General features: G+C 48.7%; 1 protein-coding gene across 2 annotated transcripts in view; it reads left to right on the top strand.

Annotated features, from left to right (window-relative positions):
• Positions 1–14,235, top strand: part of LARP1 (La ribonucleoprotein 1, translational regulator) — an 88,410-nt gene extending 74,175 nt beyond the window's left edge. For both annotated transcript variants that reach the window (XM_082453903.1, XM_082453902.1), the window contains exons 11-19: positions 1,090–1,482; positions 2,288–2,411; positions 2,535–2,740; positions 3,203–3,309; positions 4,172–4,323; positions 6,843–6,987; positions 8,655–8,764; positions 8,941–9,068; positions 10,582–14,235. In XM_082453903.1, the coding sequence (XP_082310029.1) occupies positions 1,090–1,482; positions 2,288–2,411; positions 2,535–2,740; positions 3,203–3,309; positions 4,172–4,323; positions 6,843–6,987; positions 8,655–8,764; positions 8,941–9,068; positions 10,582–10,791 (1,575 nt within the window). In that variant the 3' untranslated portion in view covers positions 10,792–14,235. The remainder of the gene's footprint in view (positions 1–1,089; positions 1,483–2,287; positions 2,412–2,534; positions 2,741–3,202; positions 3,310–4,171; positions 4,324–6,842; positions 6,988–8,654; positions 8,765–8,940; positions 9,069–10,581) is intronic.
• Positions 14,236–14,878: the final 643 nt, after the last annotated feature.

Below are 14,878 nucleotides of genomic sequence, written 5' to 3'. Positions count from 1 at the left end.
CGGCAAAGGCTTTGGAAAGGTGGAGCCACGCTTAGCCCGCATTCCAGAATTAGAGCCCCTACTCCCACCTGACCTATCGTGAACCTTCCAAAAGAGAATAGGGTTAGAGTTTATACAGAAAGCTCTTTGCACAGCAGGGAATTGACGTTTAGATATATACTATGGGGTAGACAAATGCTTTACCTCCAAAATTTCAGGTAAATTCAGCCTGTCAACACTCTGAAATACTTTGTTTTGGCTGAAAGCAGTCTTGTTTTCTCTTGCCTTTGGGACATGCTGTGTTTTTGTTTGTTTTGTTTTTTGCCTCTCACCATCTTTGTCCCTGCCTTCATCTGGCTTACTTACGAGCGTCCTTTCATAGTCACTTCTTCTGGGAAGCCTTCCCTGACTGTCCCCACTCCCACCCCCAGTTGGTTAAGTGCTACTCCCTATGTACTCCCACAAGACCTATTTATAGTCCTTACCGTAACACACTGCAGTTGGTTGGTTGGTTGACTTTTTGTCCCACTAAACTGAGAACTCCGTAAATCCAAGGGCCTGGTCTTGTTCATTATTCTGCTTTTAGGGTCTTCTTACAGGGCCTGGTACCAGTGGGTACTTGCCCATTTATCAAGTAGTTGAACATGTGCTGTTGCTAGATCCCAGTCTAAGTACTGGGGATACAATGGAAGGCAAGGCAGCTGTGGTTCTTGCCTGATGAAGCTTCCAGTTTATTGGGAGGTGTTGGGGATGGACAAACGGATGAATCAGCCTATTGAACTTGTACCCTCTCTCAGGCCAGGTGCTGTGGAGGATACATATTTAGGTAAATGAGAGTGCAGTTCCTACATGCAGGGAACTTGTTGTCTCAGTGTTGATGAATGACTGTGATGTGAGCTGTGAGCGGAGAAACCTGGACTCGTATGGGGCATCCTTTTTCCATGAGGCTGACTCTGAGGCTGACAGCTGTGACTTGCTGGCATTATCAGGGCCGCAGTTGTAACAGTCCCATGTGGAGGGGTCAGGGCTTCTCCCAGGGGACAGCAACAGAGCCTGGTATAAGGTGATTCCCTGGTGATTCCCTTTCTCCTCGGTCTGCCCCCATGTTAGAAGTCAGAGGAGCCCAGGTTCCTCCACCCGACCACTCTGCCTCAGCAGCTGCCCTCTCAGCAGCTGACGTCCAAGGATCAAGACGAGCAAGAGGAACTGGATTTCCTGTTTGACGAGGAAATGGAGCAGATGGATGGGCGGAAGAACACCTTTACCGCCTGGTCTGATGAGGACTCTGACTACGAGATTGATGACCGGGATGTCAACAAGATCCTCATTGTCACCCAGACACCACCTTACATGCGCCGGCACCCGGGGGGGGACCGCACAGGCAACCACACCTCGCGTGCCAAGATGAGCGCTGAGCTGGCCAAGGTCATTAACGACGGGCTCTTCTACTACGAGCAGGACCTGTGGACTGAGAAGTTTGAACCCGAGTATTCCCAGATCAAGGTGAGTCTTGGGTGTAGCAGTGGTGGTGGGGCCTGGGGTGCCTGTAGCGTGTGGAAGAGGAAGGCTGACGAGCCCTGTGACCTTGGGCACAGAGCCTCAGCATCCTCATCTAACAGAAGGGGGTGCTGCTCGACGTGAACGCTGTAGACTGTGCCAGTGTTAGAGGTGGTTATTCTGCTTCTTGAGCATCCATGGTTAATGTCTTAAGTTGGCTAGACACTTGTGTGAGGAATGGAATAAGGATTGGATTGTCATTTCTGTTCTTAAATATTTAGGCATATATAAAAGTTTAAAAGCCTTTTGAGGAACTTGCTTTGAGTGTGAAATATGGAGGAAAGATAGGTCTTTTAAAAAATCACTGCTACCTGGAAACAGTCAAAACTGGTGTAGTAGGTGTTTACAGAGTGGGTATGTGTGGTGGTCGGTTGGCCTTTGGTGAGCCTCTGTTGTGAGTAGTAGTGTGTTTGGTGGAGTTGAGGAGAGAACTGCAGGAAGAGAATCAGGGTGGGGGAGTCTACAGCACGTTCCTGGGGAGCCGGAGTCCTGACCTCAGTGCTGCTGCAGAGAGGGCTGGGCAAGTACTCCCCCATTCTGGGTTAGCACACTCATGCCTGGGTACCTGGGGTTGAGGCATAGTGATGGGGCAGCTGAGAGCCTGGGGACCAGAATTCCATGTATGTGGTCGCGGGAGCTGCCCTCTTCAGCTTCCTGCATGTCTTGATCCCTAAACAGGCTAGGGCAGTCTTCTTACCAGCATCTCCCCCTACCCCCCCGACCCCCACCCCCCATCTCATATCCTCTGCAGCAAGAAGTCGAGAACTTCAAGAAAGTCAACATGATCAGTCGGGAGCAGTTTGACACACTAACCCCTGAGCCCCCTGTGGATCCCAACCAAGAGGTCCCTCCTGGACCACCTCGCTTCCAGCAAGGTGAGAGGTGACACCTGCGACCCTGGCCTGGGTGGGAGGGTCTGGAGCCGTCCGACTGGGGCCCTACAGGGACAGGCATTCACAGGCCTACCTCTGCTTACCGTCCCTGCTCTGCCTCTGCAGTTCCCACTGACGCCCTGGCCAACAAGCTGTTCGGTGCCCCTGAGCCCTCCACCATTGCCCGCTCTCTACCAACCACTGTCCCAGAGTCGCCAAACTATCGCAATGCCAGGACCCCTCGCACTCCCCGGACACCGCAGCTCAAAGACTCAAGCCAGACGTCACGGTTTTATCCAGTGGTGAAGGAAGGTCGGACGCTAGATGCTAAGGTGAGGCGTTCCTGCTGAGCTGCTAAGAGTCTTGGGCTCACTGCACCGCATTCCAGGGCTCTGCTTCCCTCTCTTGCCTTGAGCCAAGCAAGTGCCACGTCCCCCACCTGCTCCGTATTCTTAGGCTGGTGGGCCCACCAGGATTGAGTGACACATCTGCAAGATGGACTGGGCGTGGGAGTGGTGGCCGCATGTAGCCATGGTAAGGCCTAAGGAGGACTGACCAGGTGTGGGTCCTTGAGCAGATCATGTCACCAGCAAGCCTCGATCTCCTCACCTGTGACGTAGGCGTGTCAGCTCCTAGCTTACAGCTGTGGACATCGTGTGAAAATAGACGTGAAAATGCTTTATAAATTGTGAGATAACTCACACCTAGGAGGGAATCTTAGTCCTACAAATGCTTGATGCTCCTCAGAGTTGGATGAGTACAATTAGTAACAAGTCCCGGACTGACCTTTGCAGATGCCTCGGAAAAGGAAGACCAGACACAGCTCGAACCCACCCTTGGAGAGTCACGTGGGCTGGGTGATGGATTCCCGCGAGCACAGGCCCCGGACTGCTTCCATCAGGTATGGGACAGTGGGGAGGGAAGGTCAGGCTGACTGCAGGGCAGGCAGCAGAGCCATGACATTGATGGGACCAAGAAGAGAGAACCTCTTTGGTCTGCAAATTAAAGAAAATTTAAGGGAGGGGCCCTCATCCAAATCCAAAAAAACAGGAGTAGTCTAGAGAGCTTAATCCAGATCCCAGGAAGAGGAAGGCTGCCTTCTGAGGTGTGGCGGCCACGTGGCATTCTCTCAAGAGGATAGCTCAGTTGATTTCAAAAGTGGGTGTCTGCTGCCTCCCTCAAGATAGCTAGGGAGTTGAATAAAGATACAGATTCCTGGACCCCACCCTAGATCTCCTGACTGAGCTTCAGGGAGTGGGGCCCAGATTCCTTTTTTCTTTTCCTCAGGAAAACTACCCCAGTGTTCTCAGTTCCAAAGCAAGATTTGGGAGCCACTGACCTATGCGGTCTATTCCCTGCAAAGATAGGCATGGTTTTAAGAAAAATATGTTTGGGTTAACCCATTACAGCTCATTAAGGAAAGTTAAATGTTAACACGGGATAAGTAAATGGCTAAAAGCTCAGGTTTGGGCATTGTACAGATCTGGGAAGTTAAATATTAGCTCTGTGACCCAGGGCAAGACTCCCAGTCTCTGTGAGCCCCAGTGACCTCTTTGTTAAAAAAGCATCCAAAGGTTGATACAAAGAGTGAGACCCATGGCTATAATAAGTTACGGGCCTAGCACAGTACCTGGGCCTCTTTGTTTGTTGCACCGTGAGAGGCTGGATCTTGGCTGCTGGAAGAGACCAGAGAGGCCCCTCCTATTTGATGGCTGGCAGCTCTGAGGAACCCGGTGACACTCTCTGTTTCATGGTCTCTATAGCTCCAGCCCCTCAGAAGGCACGCCTGCGGTTGGCAGCTATGGCTGTACCCCTCAATCGCTGCCCAAGTTCCAGCATCCTTCCCACGAGCTGCTCAAGGAAAACGGCTTCACACAACACGTCTACCACAAGTATCGTAGGCGCTGCCTTAACGGTAAGAAGCACAGAGGGAGAGGGCTGAGCTTCCTGGACCACTGCTTAGATCCAGTGTAAGGGCTGGTGGAGCAGGTGACTATTTTCTCTAACCTCAGAGCAAGAAGTGACATGACATAATAGCCAGATAGTTTTGGAATACAGGAGGCAAAAAGAATCTGGTGCTTAGAACATTCCTGTTCCTTGATCTTTCTCTATTGATATAAAAAATATCAGGAATTTTCCTGTGTCTGGCAAGACCACCAGTGTCACAAAAGGGTGTGCATGAGACAGCATATATTCTCTAGAACAGTGACGGCCTGTGGACCAAATCCAGCCAGCAGCCTATCTTTGTATGGCCCTGGAGCTGAGAACAGTTTTTTACATTTTTGAGTGCTTGTGGGGTGGGGAGGTAGAGAATTTATGACAGAGACCATATGTGACCTGCAAAGCCTAAAATACTTACTCTCCAGCCTCTCACAGAAAAAGAGATGGCTGACCCCTGCTCTAGATGAGACTGCAAGGAGAGATCCTCTCTAGACGCTCTCACATGTTACCTTTTATCACAGAGGAGATAGCTTTTAACTGTAGGTTTCTGTCAGGTTGTTTCTAAAGATGCTCAGAGTCGATCTTAATGCTCACTTAGAGTTATTAAGTCACTCAACCCCCTTTTATTCAGCAAAACAAGGCTGCTAAATGCTTGGTTCATCTACCTTACTTCCCTCTTCATGTGTGCGTGTGTGTGTGTCAGTGTCTGTGTGTAATTTATGGAGATAACAATTTACATACCATACAGTTCATCCATTTAAAGTGTACAGTGCAGTCAGTGGCTTTTAGTATATTTAGGAGTTGGTGCATCCATCACTAGAATCCATTTTAGAACATTTTCATTACCTTAGAAGTAAACCCTGTGCCCCTTACTAGTCACTCCCCATCCCCCCACCTCCCCAACTCCTCCCAGGCCTATGCAACCACCACTCTGCTCTGCTCTCTGTCTTTATGGATTTGCCTGTTCTGGACTTTTCATATACCTGGAATCATACAATATGTAGTCCTTTGTAACTGGCTTCTTTCCCTTAGCATGATAATTTCAAGGTTCATTATATGTTGTATCATGTATCAGTACTTCATTCCTTTTTATTATCAAACAACATTCCACTGTGGATATACCACATTTTGTTTATCCATTCATCAATCAATGGACATTTTGGGTTTCTGCTTTTTGTCTATCATGAGTAATGCTGCTGTGAACATTCCTGTACACGTTTTTGTGTGGACATAGGTTTTCATTTATCTTGAGTGGAAGAGGTGGGATTCCTGGGTCATACCATAGTGTAACTCTGTGTAACATTTTGAGGAACTGCAAGACTGATTTCCAAAGTGGCAGCACTATTTTATATTCTTAACAGCAGTGTGTGAGGGTTCTGATTTTTCCACATCCTCCCAAAACTTGTTATAGTCTGTCTTTTTGAGTATAGCCATCCTAGTGGGTATGCGGTGATATCTTTTTATGGTTTTGATTTGATTTGATTTGATACGGTTTTGATAGCTAACAATGTTGAGCATTTTTTCATGTGCTTATTGGCCATTTGTAAGAAATGTCTTCTTTGGAGAAATGTCTATTCAGATCCTTTGTCTACTTTTTAACTGGATTGTTTGTCTTTATTATTAAGTTGTAATGATTCTTTATATATTCTAAGTACAAGCCCCTTATCAGGTAACATAATTTGCGAATAGTTTTTCCCATTCTGTGGGTTGTCTTTTCACCTTGTTGATCATGTCCTTTTAAGAGCAAAGGTTCTTAATTTTTAGACTTTTTTTTTTTTTTTAATATTTATTTATTTATTTATGGCTGTGTTGGGTCTTCGTTTCTGTGCGAGGGCTTTCTCTAGTTGCGGCGAGCGGGGGCCGCTCTTCATTGCGGTGCGCGGGCCTTTCACTGTCGCGGCCTCTCTTGTTGCGGAGCACAGGCTCCAGACGCGCAGGCTCAGTAGTTGTGGCTCACGGGCCTAGTTGCTCCGCGGCATGTGGGATCTTCCCAGAACAGGGCTCGAACCCGTGTCCCCTGCATTGGCAGGCAGGTTCTCAACCACTGCGCCACCAGGGAAGCCCTACATATATTTTTTAATGGTACCATTTTTACTCGTTAGTATTGTAGGACTGCTGAAATAATCGGTACTGATGATACAGTGAAGAATATAATTTGTTGCAGTGCACAAATTATTTGTTCATGCTTTTCCTTGTTATAACTACACTGAGAGCAGTTAACGTTTGAGGTGGAGAGCTAGACCAGGATGACCTGGTTCAGAAGCTGATGCCACCTACTTCCTTGGGTGCTCAGGCCCAGTGCCCAGCAGCAGAGCCTGACGCAGGGCAGTTAGTCCTCAATAAACACTTCCCCAAAGACTTAAGGGGGCAGGTGATGAGGAAGGGAATTGGGAGGAGAAAAGACTGATGTCTTTGAGCCCCAGGATCATTTGTCCCCTGAAGCACAGGCAACCTGACTCCAAAACACATCTTTCCTCCTTCCTCCCCAATCAGAGCGGAAACGCTTGGGCATTGGCCAGTCTCAGGAGATGAACACTCTCTTCCGCTTCTGGTCCTTCTTCCTCCGAGATCACTTCAACAAAAAGATGTACGAGGAGTTCAAGCAGCTGGCTCTGGAGGATGCCAAAGAAGGCTACAGGTGAGTGGGATTGAGGTGAAGGCTCTGGCTGGGGCTTGGGGGCGTGGTGAAGGTTCTCTGTTGGGTCTACTTCCAGAACTGTAATTGGAAATCTATTGTGTATATATTTCATGTACTTCGTAAAAAAATTATTAGTTTGAATGAGTAATATATTCAAAATTCAAAGAAGTCGGAAGGGTATATAGCGAGTGAGGAGTCTCCTTATCCTAGTTTTACAACCGTCTAGTTCCTTTCCCCACAGGCAGCCAGTATTGTTAGACTCTTGTGAGTCCTTTCTAAAAATACTTTGCTTATGTAAGCAAGAACAGACCTATGTAGTCTCCCCACACACCCCTTTTGTTTACACAAGAGATGGCCTCTATTAGATATTATTTTGCACCTTGCTTTTTTACTTAAGGCTGTATTTTAGAGATCATTCTGTATCCATATATAAATGGCTTTCTTGTTCTTTTTTATAGCTTGTATGGTCTTACACTGTATAGATGTACCATAACTTATTTAACTAGTCTCCTATTAATAGATACTTCGGTTGCTTTCAACATTTTGCTATTCAAAAAAAAAAACCAAAAAACTTTGAAGGGACACTTTTTTTCCCAAGTAAAATGTTTTCTCTGTAAGCAATTTGAAAAGGACAGAAATGTTTAAAGAAGCAGGGGGAAAATGTCCTTCAGTCCAGAGACAACCAGTGTTAATGTTCTGCCATATTATATATATTTAGGTCATGCAAGGAATGCCTTTTTATGTCTTATTTATCATTTATAAGTATGAGCATTTTTCCATGTTGTTAAAATACTTAACCTTTTTGCCTTCTTACAGAAGTTGTTACATGAGACAAGATCATTTGAAAATCCCAATTCCCAATTCCCAAAGATAACCAGTGTCAATATATTTAATATATGTAGTCTGTGCCCTTCCAGACTTTGTGTGCCTGTGTAGATATAAATTTTATGTATTTATTTACAACAGTGGGTTCATTCTACATATAACAGTTTGAAACTTGTCTTTTCTACTTTATAATATATTGTAAACATCTCTCAGTATCCATGAGTGTATATTTACATTGTAATTTTTAATAGATTATATTATTCTGTTGTACAAAGTTACCATGATTTTTCTTAATCGCTTCTCTAAGACATTTAAATTTTTCAAAATAATGCTGCTATGAACAATTTTGTACATCTATACAATCTAAGTCTACATTTTTGGTCATTTCCCTGGTATATGTTCCTAGAATTGAAATTTCCGAGGTAAATGAAGAAACCTACTAATTGGCATGGTCAAATGGCTTTGCAGAGAGTTCATGCCAGTGATTGACAAACTTTGCATAAGGGACAGACAACAAATATCTTGGGCTTTGTGGGACATAAAGTCTCTGTTGCAACTACTCTGCTCTTGTAGCAGAAAGCAACCAGTGATACTTTATAGGCAAATGGGTGTGGGCAGGATGCTGTCGTTCATTCGGCCTCAGTTTGCTGACCCTTGGCAAACATTTAATGCTCGACTCATTTAGACTAGCATTAAATGTTAGCCTTCTCAAAGTATGCTTACCATTTTCTCAATAATCCATGTGTTTAAACTGTTTCATAGTTCATCGATCATCCAGGTGCATTTCCTGTTTTACAGATAAAGAAACTGTCCCAATTTCACTGGCTTGTGTTCTTCTACAGATATGGTTTGGAGTGCCTTTTTCGATACTACAGTTATGGCCTGGAAAAGAAGTTCCGGCTGGACATATTTAAGGACTTTCAGGAGGAAACCGTGAAGGACTATGAAGCTGGTAAGAGTCAAGAGTTGGGGCTCTGCGAGCCCTGGTCATCTCAGTCTTCTCTTCTCAGGCCCTAGCTCTGCCTGGGCTTGTCTGTATCATGTCATACCTCCCTCTCCTGAGCCTCTCTATTCTCAACTTCTTAGCAGCCAAGTCTCTCTCTACCTCTTTCTCCTCTTTCCCTGCAGGTCAGCTGTATGGGCTGGAGAAGTTCTGGGCCTTCTTGAAATATTCCAAAGCCAAAAATTTGGACATTGACCCCAAACTTCAAGAATACCTCGGCAAATTCCGACGTCTTGAAGACTTCCGAGTGGATGTAAGTGGATGTCTCTCGTCTTTCCCACCCTGATTGTCCTAGAAAGAAAACTGGACCAGACATCAGGATACCTGGATTTTGATCCCAGCTGTGCCACTAGCTCAGGGACCCTTCCTGCCCCCATTTGGGCCTTAGTTTCTTTGTTAAACAGGGTGTGAGAAGTTGGGCAGTGAAGGCTAATTGGAGGGTGTATGGTTGCTCCTTCCTCCCTTTCCCATGGTGGATGTGGCTAAACCGTCGTAATGCTCTTTCCCTGTTATCTCCAACCCTCCTTGCTGCTGTGCCCTAGTTAGAGGTGATCAGGATGAGTACCCAAGGTAAATGTCTTTCTGGGAGAGGTCAGTTCTAACCCCAGAAGTTTATAAAATATGTCCGATTCTTCCCTGCTCCACCCACTTCATCTTCTTGGAGCAGTGACTCAACAGTGACATCCAGTGGTGGGTCAAAGTTATTACTACTGGTTCCTCTTCTGTGCTAGGTGCTTCAGGGACTCCGGAGATAAGTAAAACTCTTTTTCCTTCAGAGAGTTTATAATGTAGTAGGGATATGCCAGTCATCTTATTCCCTTGAAACCTTTTAGCAAAAGGGCAAATAGAAGTAAATAATAGTCCTCACATTTATTTAAAAATTGACACTGGTTGTGCTAGGCACTTACACTGACCTCATTTAACCTTTATAATATGAAGCAAGCAGGGTTACTGTTATCACTATAGCAGTGGGTGAACTGGAGCCCATGGCTAGCCAGTGAGATAGTGGCAGCGCTGCTCAGGTGTCCTGACAAAAAGATGAGTCCATTGTCTTCCATCCTTAAGGTCTTCCTCCTTTCTGGGCCTGGAGCGGGGAGTACATGTGCAGAGAATGGGGAGACCTGTTGGGAGTAGAGCAAGAAGGGCTCCACCCTTGGCACCCAGAAAGGGAAGGAAGTGTCCTCGGGGTTACAGGACCTTTGGCAGTGGTGAGGCTAGGCTGGATCCCGGTCTGACTCTTGAGATCAGTGTCCTTTTTAGGGCCTTGGGGGGCGTGAGGCAGTCCCCAGGAGCATCTGGGCCTTCTGAGCGGAGGCATTGCAGCGTACTGCGTGCCACGTTCCATGTACCATCTCCTGAGCAGTGACCTCTTCTCAGAAGGGGAGCGGAAACTTGTATGGATAAAGGCCTGGGCTTCAGAGGTAGATGGGCCTGGTCCAGATTTTGTCTTTACCGGTTAAAAGCTCTGGGACCCTTGGCACATTAGTTTTCTACGCTTCGCCGTCCTCGTCTGTGAAATCAGATGGTCATGTCTACATCAGAGGGTGGTGTAGACCACAGGAGTGAATGTGCGTAAACCAGCACAAGGCTTGGCCTCTTGGCATGGAGATGTGCTTAATAAAACGGGTGACGAGTTTTTAGGGTTATGAACCTCTTCATCATCTGCACTGGGAGGTAGGAAGTTAGGGGGTCTCTAGACGGCTCTGGCAAGGAAGGGGGTGTGGGTAGTGCTGCCTCATCACCTCTGACTCCCTCCTCTGTTGCAGCCCCCCATGGGTGAGGAGGGCAACCACAAGCGACACCCAGTGGCAGCAGGAGGTGGCAGCGGCGAGGGCAGGAGGCGGTGCCCCTCCCAGTCTTCCGGCAGGCCCTCCGCCGTGGTCAGCCAACCCCCCACACCAGCTCCTGGCCAGCCCATCCGAGAAGACGCTAAATGGACAAGCCAGCACTCGGACACACAGACTTTGGGAAAGTGAAAGACCCTTCAGCCCTGGGGTTTTGTGGGGAGAAGGGATGGAAGGGGTAGGTGAGAGTCTGTGGGGGTGCCCAGTCCCAGGAGAGGGGACAGAGAAGGGACAGGCCTGTAGTCATTAGGATGGGCCTTCGTGCTGAGTAGCAGTGTGTACACCATTTGGGCTCTCAGAGGCGCCCCTGGGCAGGAGCCTCCACACACCCCCTCCCTCTTCTCTCTCCATGGCTCTTCTTCACATCCTAGCTTCTTCTGAGGGGTTGCGGGGGGGAGGGTAAGGGGGGAAATTTTTTTTTTATATATATATATATATATATATATATATATATATCAAGTTTTAAATTATTGATAGTTCGTCTGGATTACCAAAATCACTCTGCAGCCCTGCCCGCGGCTGGTAGGCCTCAACCCTGGTCCCCATCCACAGCTGCCTCCTGCTCCCCCTCCAGCCAACTATGCAGCCCACAGAAAGGCCCTGTGGGCCCCATTGCCCAGCACTGTTTCACAGAAGGCTCTGGCAGCGTCCCTGGGCCCCACGAGCACCAGCCCCTTGATCATCTGGGGCTTGCCATCACCTTGTTCTCTCCCTGCTCTCCCTACCACGCCCTCCTGCCATCTTCCGGGAGAAGGAAACCAAAGGATCTAGAAGTGGGGGTGGGGAAGGTTTCGGCCTCTCTCCACTCCCCTCCCCCCATGCCCCTTACTCCCCAGCCCAGAGAGACGCTGCTCATACCAGAAGAGACTATTGAAAGATGATTTATTTTATTTTTCTCTGACCTTTCCATCCTTGGGAAAATGGAAAAGAAAAAAAGAAAAAAAAAAAAGACAAAATCGACCATAAAAGACCAAAAAAAAACCATCAGAAAACCCCCACCTAATCCACAGAAAGTGATGTCTTTCCCCTACCCTTGGAATTTTCTTGTTTTGTTCTTGGAAATAGTATTTTTTTAAAAGTTGCCTTATTGTGGAGTGGGAATCTGAAATACCCAAATGCCTGTTTTCCTCGGTGGAGTCAACTCGAAGAGCTCCCACCTTCTCTGGATGTGCCTGGGCTGGATTGACTAGAATCTGTCTCTGGATTGAGTTGCATGTACAGTGCCTCCTGCCTGTAGGCAAGAGAGTTGGGGGCGGCTCAGATCGGAGCCGTGCCCAAAATATCTCCGCTGTTGCATCATTTGAAGCTGACGTCCCGTGTCTGTACACTGCTGCCACTGTCGTGTCCTTGCTCTGCTTGCTGTTGCCTCACGCCAGGGCCCGTCCTGCCGTGACACTCTTCATCCTACCCTTGGAACGCCAAGGCCAATTTTGCTTCAGACTGTTGGAGGACAGCATTGGCCTGGATCTGGGACACACTTGTGCTCAGCTTGACTGCCTCCCCCACCACAGAGGGGAAAGGTGAACACTTGGCAGCTGAGGCTTGGAAACTTTTCTTGCGTTCCCTTGATAGATCTCTGAGACCTCAAGGAGGCTTTGTCTCTTAAAAGGTGGAGAGAGATGCCATTCTCCTCCCTTGGGCCGGGTGGGTATCCCCATCTTGCGTCCCCCCTCTGCAAGCCATCTCTGCCCACCCTCCAGTTGACCCCGCCTGGGAACGAGAGATTGAGGAGGCTTTGAGGGTGGGGGGAATCCTGCCAGTTGGAGAAGCCCTGTGGCAGGAAGGTATATGTGGACATAGAGTATACCTGACTTCTCCAGCCACTGACTGCTTGACTTGGGCTGTGAATGACAGTGGAATGGCTGGAGTCTCCTGGCATCCAGAGCTAGGGAGGGTGACCCAGAACTGACCCTCACCAACGGGGCTGCGTGTGGGTGTGACAGCACGCTCACCACAGGGTGGTGGTGGTCATGTGCTCACGCCGCTTGGCCCTTTTCAACTGCTTCCTCTGTCGGGCCCTAAAGTTGGGAGTCGGAGACAGTATCTCAGGCTGGCTAGGGCTTGCCCTCTGTCTTGGGCACCTCATTGCTTTGGCCGGTGCCCTCCCCCATCTCTGCCCTCCCAGCAGTTAGTATGGGGAAGCCCACCTTAGTTCCTGTGAGCCGGTTGTCTCGAAAGCCAAGGATGAGTGTCTGGTCTCTGCTCTGACAGTGGGGTTTGAGGCCCCCCCTGCCCAATCTGGTGCCCGCCCCCCAATGTGCCAGACACCGGACGCCCTCCTCCTTCGCTTCATTGCCTCTTTCTTTCCTTTGGGTTGCTTGGCCCTGTACTGTATCCAGCACCACAGAAACCTCAGTGTTTGTCCTCTGCTGGGTTTGGGGGCACAAGGAAGCCTTGGGAGTGTGGGGAAAAGCTTTTCTTATCTAGAGTTTACTCCCAGGCCAGGGGGCTGCCATCCTCTCCCTGATCCTCCCCACAGACACCCCACAAAGAGGAAGCCCCTTTTGAGTGGGGAGGTGAGGACGTCATCTCAACACAGGCTGGGGTTGGGGGGACTTTTTTTCTTCCTTTTTTTCTTTCTTTCTTTCTTTTTTTTTTTTTTTTGTAACATGTTCAGAGTTAATGTTGCAAAGAGTAGTTTACATCTTCACTTTCTGAAGACACTTGAATTTAGGACCGATGTATCTGTGACAAGCACCATCCTCCATGGGGATCCAAGATCGGAGACACAAAGCAACAGCCCGCCCAAATCCTTCTGTTCATCCTGTACCCTTCCAAGATTGGTCCATGCCAACACAACCTTTGGGCATCAAACATCAGAAGGTCTGTGTACCTCGGCCCTGCTAAGGGGCAGGTTTCTCTCGCGCTCTCCTGAATCCGGGAGTAAAGGCACTACCAGTAGAGAGGGGCTGCCCGACCCTGCCCCAGCCTGGACCCCTTGGGCTCAGATCCAGGTGCAGAGCCCCCATGTCAAAGTTGTTAGGTTTTTGTTTTGTTCTATTGTAGCTCTTTTTTTCCCTTTCCTGATGATTGATTTTAAAAAAGAAAGTTGCTCAGAAAGCTCTGGCAGTGGGGAGGAGGGGCAAGAAGGACGACTAGCTAGGGAGGGTGGGGTGGTTTTTTGCCAAAAGCCTGGGTAGAGCGGTCTGGATCACCTGGTGCCCTCCTGAGTGGGGCCCCAGAGTCTCTCCTGTGTGCACGGGCCCGGATGTGCCCCAGCCCCACCCTCTCCTTCAGCCGTGGTGATAGCAGAGGCAGAGAAGATCAGAACGTACAGCCCATTTCTGACTGGAGAGGAAAACTCGTCACCGGCTTTGCGGAGAAGGTTCCACCTTATGCTCATAGTACGTTATCTTTACCATGTGCTAGGATATCACACTTAAAAGGACAAAAAAATGTAAAATACTTGAATGAGCTTGTATTATAACATTAATATTATTGAGAGTATCTGCTTTCCAGGCTGAAGTGATTCATTCATTATTCTAGTCCTGCTTTAGTCGTTTGTAATTTGTGGTAATTATGCTTTTCTTTTTAATACAAAAAAATGTATAAAAATAAAAACTTGAAAAGGCAAAAGCCTGGCTGGTCTCCCATGAGGGGTGCAGCTGCTGGGGGTGTGGGGTGGAGCCTGGCTCGCCTTCCGACCGCAGATCCGGAGGAGCCTGTGCCCGGGATGTGCACGTGCAGCCTCTGCGGGGCTCTGCCACCGTGCTGTCGGGGCGTCTGCCCAGGGCAGGGGCTCCCGACACAGCTGCTACGGCTGCTAGCGCTTCCAGGTGGTTCCTCGGAGATCTGGAGAGCTTCTGCCAGCCTTGAATTCGTGTCCGCCTTGTGTCTCAAGTGAGATGGGGGAGCTGTAGGCAGTGCCACAGACCAGAGCGACAGCAGTCCAGCAGCTGGAATTCCGGGATTTCACGCACTGGCTGTGGCTTGGCATGGTGTCGGGGCACAGCCAGGAAGATAGAAGTTGCTGTGACTCCTCACTGGACAGACTTCCCTGTGGTGTATAAAGGAGGGACCAACACTCTGGCCCCACGGAATCCAGGTCGGCCGCCGAGCCCTGAGGATTGACGCCGGGGAAGGAAGGATGAGCGCTCCCACCGGGACTGGCCCCTGAGCCGCTGGTGCCTTTCCCTGGCCCATGAGGCCAGGCACCAGCGGTGAGAACAGTCTGAATGCCGGCCTGGCCTTGGGGTGTCGTTACAAAACTGAAAATGAG

The sequence above is a fragment of the Balaenoptera physalus genome (genome assembly GCF_965194825.1).
Source record: "Balaenoptera physalus genome assembly, chromosome: 3".
Classification (NCBI taxonomy): Eukaryota; Metazoa; Chordata; class Mammalia; order Artiodactyla; family Balaenopteridae; genus Balaenoptera; species Balaenoptera physalus.
This window is presented reverse-complemented; position numbering and strand designations above follow the sequence as displayed.